Source organism: Littorina saxatilis, linkage group LG5, assembly GCF_037325665.1.
Source record: "Littorina saxatilis isolate snail1 linkage group LG5, US_GU_Lsax_2.0, whole genome shotgun sequence".
NCBI lineage: Eukaryota > Metazoa > Mollusca > Gastropoda > Littorinimorpha > Littorinidae > Littorina > Littorina saxatilis.
This window is the reverse complement of record NC_090249.1, coordinates 50,288,315-50,295,814: the sequence shown is the minus strand read 5'-3', so window position 1 is coordinate 50,295,814 and position 7,500 is coordinate 50,288,315. Positions and strand designations below refer to the sequence as shown.

The 7,500-nt window shown below is 40.0% G+C and overlaps 1 protein-coding gene across 6 annotated transcripts in view; it reads right to left on the bottom strand.

Annotated features, from left to right (window-relative positions):
* The window catches only part of LOC138967380 (multiple PDZ domain protein-like), a 241,326-nt gene that overhangs the window by 78,850 nt on the left and 154,976 nt on the right, over nucleotides 1-7,500 (bottom strand). For all 6 annotated transcript variants that reach the window (XM_070339916.1, XM_070339919.1, XM_070339917.1 and 3 more), the window contains one exon: nucleotides 1,593-1,727. In XM_070339916.1, the coding sequence (XP_070196017.1) occupies nucleotides 1,593-1,727 (135 nt within the window). The remainder of the gene's footprint in view (nucleotides 1-1,592; nucleotides 1,728-7,500) is intronic.

The window sequence follows — 7,500 nt, the reverse complement described above, 5'->3', positions numbered from 1 at the left end:
ACAAAATTTGACTATATACAAGAAACACTTAACAAGGGTAAAAGGAGAAACAGAATCCGTTAGTCGCCTCTTACGACATGCTGGGGAGCATCGGGTAAATTCTTTCTCGTCCCAACCAATATGGGACTCCCCCTAACCCGCGGGGGGCAATCTGTAGACATCCACGTGAGTAATTTTCTGCGTGACGACAGCGAACAATTCCTATTTATCATGGCGAGAATCAGCTTAGCCTTACGTGCACATGGGGGTACTATTCCTTGCCGTAAGTTCCTGCAAACATGCGATCAGTTCACCGGACTGAAAAGCCAGACAGTACGTTCATCACTACAGTGGAACCCCCCTTTTAAGACCCCCCCGAGTTTGAGACTCCCTCCTTTTTAAGACCCTGTTTTCACAGATTTTCTGTTCATAACCTCTGTAAATGTAGCCCCATTTTAAGACTCCCTTCTTTCAAGACCTGATTTTCATACATTTTTGGAGGTCGTAAAAGGGGGGTTCCACTGTAGCATCATTACGTCATGCTACCTTTGGCTCATAAACAACAACAGCAACAACCGACTTTTTTGTAAGTTGGTGGATGTGGGCGTTGTGTTGAGTTCTGTGGCAATGTGATCTACCTCAAAGTGACCTGTCTGATGGGTGTGGCTCAGCCAAGAGTTCACAGCACAAAACGCACTTATAGCTGCATCTGTCAATCAATCCAACATTTAAATGCCATTTATCTAAAGGCCAACTTTTATTTATCCCTTTCTAGCCGGTCGATATCAGTACCATTCTACATCTTCTTACTCTTTTTTTTCTTCGGCTATAACTCCCACCTACATTCTTACATGTTGACGTTCATGCGTCTGACCATTTTCTACCCTGCCATAAAGGTAGCCATACTTCGTCTTTCGGGATCATTCTACTTCTGAAGACTGAAGTTCAGTCAAAGAAAGCCAACACACATAGTCCATGTATACTTGTCTTGAGTGGCCTTTCATGTGGATGCATGACCGGGCTTTTCTACCCCGGTATTTAGGCAGCCATACTTCTTCTTCAGGGATTATTCTAGTTCTGAAGTTAAGTCACAGAAAGACCAAACACAGTCAATGTGTATACTTCTCTGGGGCAGACTTTTTTGTGTATGACCTTTTCTTCCCTGCCATTCAGGTAGCTACACTACAACTTCAGGGGGCATTCCAGATCTGTAGTTCAGTTACTCAGAAACTGCCACACAGGTATACATATTCTGGAGTGGACTTTCAAGTGAATGATCCTTTTTTACCAAACTATTCAGGGAGCCATACTGCATCTTGCCAGGTCTGAATTTCAATTACAGAAAGCCAACACATAGTCCATGTACGCTTCTCTGTGTGGACTTTCATGTGAATGACTGTTTCGGCAGCTTCACTCCATCTTCAGGGGTGACATTCAAGATTTTCAATTTCGTTACTCAAAGGTCACACACATATACATGTGATACTCTGGAGTGGACTTTCATGTGTCTGACCCTTTTCTCCCCTGCCATTCATGCAGGCAACCATACTCCATCTTTAGGGGTAATCCCAGACCTAAAATTCAATCTTGACCCACTAATCACTGCTACTTACCCTAGCATCAGGGCCGTGCCTGGGGGAGGAGGGGGCGGGCCTGAGGGGCGGGGTGGAGGGAAGATTGGCGGGTGACGACGGAGCAGCAGCCAAGGGTGGGGGTGGTGAGGTGGTCGGTAGAGGTGGAGGCACATCCTGCAAAAGCAAATACTGACGTCATGGCATTTTTATCACCCCTGGTGTCCTAAATCTATCACCTTATACTAGTGTAAGAATATTTATAAAAAGTATTAAGCGCAATGGAACAACTACAAAGAAACTAGCAATTAAATCCTGTAACAAACAAGGCTGCATTCTCACAAAAGCCATGGCTTTTGCCAGTGACATTTCCACACATGTGCACACACGCATGCATAAACGCACACACATTCTCTCTCTCTCTCTCTCTCTCTCTGCAAAACCGTGTTAGAAAGAGTAACAAATCTATCTTAATGAACTAATCTTTGAAACCAACCATTAATCAGTACCACATTTGTAAAACTGTTCTCCAGTTCGTATAGTTTTTACTGATTACAAATAAAAAGAAAGACATACAACATGAAAGTAACCATGGTTACATAATGTAACTTGACAAATAAACATGTGTTGAAGACAATAGAATGTTTCCATGCAGCATGTGTGAAAGGTTAGTACAATGTTAACCGTTCAAAGTTTTCATTTCTTGTAACTACATCTGGCAAAAGTTAAAACAATGTTGTTCTTCAGGAATATCCATTGCTATCCTTCAGCCATTCCCTTCCCTGGACTAAAACACACACAAACACACACTCTCAGTCACACACACACACACACACACACACACACACACACACACACATGCGCACACACACTAACACTCTCTCACACACACACACACACACACACACACACACACACACACACACACACACACATGCGCACACACACACTAACACTCACACACACACACACACACACACACACACACACACACACACACACTCACACACACTAACACTCACACACTAACACACACAATTCTTACATTCTTGAAATACAGAATAATTAAAATAATAATTCTAAGATTGACTCAAACAACTTCTGTTCACACGTTTACTCACTCACTTAAAGAGGTGGGTGGGTGGAGGGGGGGCACACTCAGCACACATATACAGTGGAACCCCCTTGTAAGACTTACCCCCCCCCCCCCCCCTTGTAAGACCAGTAGATTTTCAGATTTGTAAATTTACCCCCATTTTAAGACTCCCTCCTTCTCAAGACCTGAGTTTCTCAGATTTTTAGAGGTCTTAAAAGGCGAGTTCCACTGTATCAGGTTACTACACCCAAACACTTCCCCTCACTCTCAGCTAACACACCGTTTCATTCAAATCCCCAAATCCTCTACTTTCTTCACACACGCTGAACATCATAGAGACAGATGACAAATACTCTTTGTTCATGAGTTCTATATAGGCATCCAAAAACTTGCACCCATCAGAACACAAATCTCATCTTCATTAAAAAAAAAAAAAAAAAGAAGAAGAAAAAAAAATCTCTGCAAACAACCTTTCAGAAATCATATTCTATGAATAGCGGCCAATTCAAGAGAATGATTTTGATCTGAATTATCAAATAAAAACACAAAGTAAGGATGCAATGAAAAAAGAAGAAAAAAGAAGAAAATAAAAAAATCTCTGCAAACAACCTTTCAGAAATCATATTCTATGAATAGTGGCCAATGCTTGTGAATGCTGCCAATCTGAATTATTAAATAGAAACACAAAGCAAGGAATGAACTAAAGAAAGAAAAGAAAAAAGATAAGCACAAAAGGAACTCTATAATACAAACAAACAAAAACAGCTAGGAAAATGATTTTTCTCTCAAAAAGAGAAAAATGACAAACTAAAAATATTCCAAAGAAATGTTTTGCTATTGATCATAACGTTTCATCAATCATTTCTAAAAGGGTTTCAAGGATATTACAAAGTATTGTCACAGACCTTTATGCTGGTGTGATTCTGACTTCCAGTAACCGAACGCACTGATAATGTTCGCGTTTTTCTGCAGCAAAACACATACATCCCGCACACCTGTCCACTGTCAATAAATTTGGGTTTCCTGTTCTTGGTCAGTATTGATCAATTTGACACTCACACATTATCTCCGGAAACATTGCATCGGATGACGTCTCTGCTCACAGCATGATTTGATTTGACTTAGAATTTTGACAGTTTATGAGGATTTTTAAAAAAAAGTTTTTGTGCTGATGAATTAGTTCAGTTTTGTGCCAGTTTTTCTAAAAAAATAATGTCACATTTTAGTTCTGTTTTACACAGGATTTTCAGATTTTTTAAACCAATTTTGCAGGAAATATTAGTCCTATATGGGCTTCAAATTGCCATTTCTGTTTAAACACACACACACGCGCGCGCATGCACGCACACACACACACACACACATACAACATTTTGGAGAATGATTCATTCTCTTCGAATGGGAGCTCTACTTTTGTCAGCACTAATATGGTACAAATTGTTTAAATAAAGTGTTGGTGTTTGTTCCATGACTTAAATTTATCATGAGACTATTTTTGTATTGAAAAATGTCTCCCCATATTTTGTGTCACAGCACTTCAACTATGTCTAAATGCGCAACAGCCAGTCACACACAGAAGCTGAAGCAATCTTACAAATGCTTGACAACCGGTAATTTTCCAAATGCTTGCCGACGTCAATCAACTTCATCCATCAAATGCTCTCTTACGCAATAAAAACAGGGTCCTCGGGCAAAACACTTTCAATCTCGGAACTTTTTCAGCAGGAAGTGGGGAACTGACCTGTCAACTTCTAGTGTAGCTATTCACGCCAAATGTAACTAACCGAAATCTTATTTCTCTCAGAGATATTGCTAGGATTTGAGGAAATGGCCAAAAAAGTTTCAGCAATTTTCTAAAGTTTTCGGCAGTATTTCGCACCACATTCATCCACAAACGTGAAAAAGGACATGCACCAATTCTGTTCAAATGACAACAGAGTTTTCAGCGATTCAAAAGTTGTTTTGGCGTTTCACAGACTGCAAATCCGAGGCAAACAAAATCCCTGAGAGTCGTTGCTTGCAATCCTACACAATTATCTCAGCATTGTCGACACGTCCCTTTATTGGAATGATTTGGGCAGTGCTTCACAACAATGCATATCTATAAATCTATAATACATTTAAATGGCTAGATTTTCAACACAGCTCAAACACTGAATCAATCCAAGCCAATTGTTCCTTAAAAGCCACAATCCAAGCCAATTGTTCCTTAAAAGCCACAATTTGAGCCAATTGTTCCTTAAAAGCCACAATTTAAGCCAATTGTTCCGTGAAAGCCACAATTTAAGCCCAGATCATTGAGAACTATCGCTTGACGTGAAATTGCGTTCTTCCCCAATAAAAAGGATCGAGAAATGTTTGTTATGTACATTTCAAAAGTCGGAGAATTCTCAAGCATCTAAAAAGTTACCACTAATTTTTGCATAAATCTTGTACAATCTAATTCGATTTTAAACCTCTGCAGATTCTTCTCTCCACTTTTGACTAAACACTCCTTTACTGACTTAGTGCACGCAAATTGTTTCAAAAAAACACACCCCAAAAACACCAACACAATGTAATTAGCCGCCATAAAAATGTCTTTCTGTGCGAGCTGCAAAATGTCAAAGCATTAGGCTCCAAAACATATTGCCCACAAGAAGACCTTCAGCTGATGAATCATTCATCTGCAGACTCCCACATCAGGAAATAAACACAGAGCTTAAACTTAACCCCTAATGTACTGCCCTCCCACTACTTCATTTTTAAAATCAATACAAATGTGAAATTAATTGTTTCATTTGAAAAATGTGACACTAGCTGCTGCTTACCAAAATCAAAATTACGTTGTGGTAAATACAACATCAATTTTACAAATCGATGATCTCATAAATTTTCATGTTTGCAGAATTATCCAAGTGTCAGCAAAACACATCGATATCGCCGCGCAAATGTTGACACAGTCTGCAGATAAACAACAGTATTTCTGACAATTCATAGGCTCATGTTTGCAGTGCAGGAACTCTCACTCTCTTTTTTATCTTTTAAAAAAAAATTATTTATTGATCCCCTTCTTTCTGTCTCTTTCTATCTCTTCTTCTCTGTTTTTCTCTTTCCATTTCACTGCAGATATTTTATTTACCGTACTTTCCGGGTGACAAGGCCCTTCATTATCTAAGACGCACCCCCTTCTTTTAAAAAAAATTTGTAATCCAGTCACCCATTGGAGCAGGGGGCCGATAGGGCGCACCAAAATTGAAAAAGTATACCGGTAGTCGAAGAATGAAAATAAGCCGGCGAGATCAAAGCCAGGTCCATTGTTTATAGACACGACCTTCTTCCCAGGGGTCAATGACCCAGTTTTTGCCATGAGAGGTGGTTCCTGTCATATCTGAGAGAGGAAACACTTCCTGCTTCGGGGTCAGTGACCGAGTTTAACAGAGTCGAACTCTGTGTGTGCCGCGAGATCAAAGACATTGTGATAGCTGGGTGGCCTTGTTTATAGACACGACCTTCTTCCCAGGGGTCAATGACCCAGTTTTTGCCATGAGAGGTGGTTCCCCTGTCATATCTGAGAGAGGAAATACTTCCTGCACCGGGTCAGTGACCGGTCAGTGACCGAGTTTAACAGAGTGGAAATAATTATGTGTGCTCTGTGTGTGCGGCCAGATCAAAGGCAGGCATTGTGATAGCTGGGTGGCTTGAGAGCTCGAGGAAACTTGGCCAGGGCAGTACCTAGTAGCTGAAACATGCATTGTCACAAGTTGTTTGACTGGTACTCAGGCGGTCTCTTTGATTTTTTTCGTATTCCATACACGGATTAGACGCTTCGTTATACAAGACGCAGGGGTCGAACTCGAGGAAAAAAGTCGCGCCTTATGACCCGGAAAGTACGGTACTTTGAATAAGCTACTAAAAATCACAAATCACTTTCTCGTGTTAATTTTTAAAACAGTTGAAACATGCTCCTGGAAGCGGTAACAAATGTATGATAATATCCTGCTGTACATTTAATTTTGTCCTTTTTTGTCCATTGGCTGAATATGTCAGATCTGGCATTGCGGATCCTGTTACACCATTACAGATCTCAGAGACAGATTTCATTACATCAAATACCTCGCTCCAGGCGTATGGTATTCAACATTTTCTTGTTCTTCTTCTTCTTATATTCTTTTTACCCTTAATCACAATATCAATTTTGCAATTTTGGGAATCTAAAGCTTTCAAGAAATTCAACCTTAAGCCAACGCAACATTTTTAACACTTAACCACATTAAATATCACAGAACTCGGAGAACAAAACTGGCACAAAACTGTTCCTGTTTGTATTGTTAAAGTTCAGGACTTCAAGGCTGCTTATGTTTTTTTCTGAATGTTAATAAAAATAATAATAATAAAACATTCTTCTTTAGCGCTCAATTTCGCCACCAAACAGCTGCAGTCTCATGTTGTGAAGAAGAAGCCTAAATTATTTAAGCTACAGGCAACAATTTGACTTCTTAATAGTGCTGCCTCTCTCTCTCCACACAGAATTTTTTAATTTTTAACAATTGTTCGTCTCACAGCAGTCAATTTGTGCAGCAGTCAATTTGTGCAGCAGTCAATTTGTGCTTTATCTTTTTTGGTGATTTGTTGTTGTTGATTTAAAGACTCCAGTTATTTGTTAACTACATGTGTTGTTTTTCCAGTGACATGGATGCAACCTGGAAAATTCCAAAAACCGGCAAAAGTTGGGGTCCAGCTTTTTTAGTATTTAAAATGCCAAAAAAAACCTCTCCTGGAACAAAAACATCGGCAGCCGATGAAACCAAAAACCGGCTGCCGGCGTGTAGCCGGCAGAGTTGCACCCATGCAGTGATGGCGCTAATATTTTTT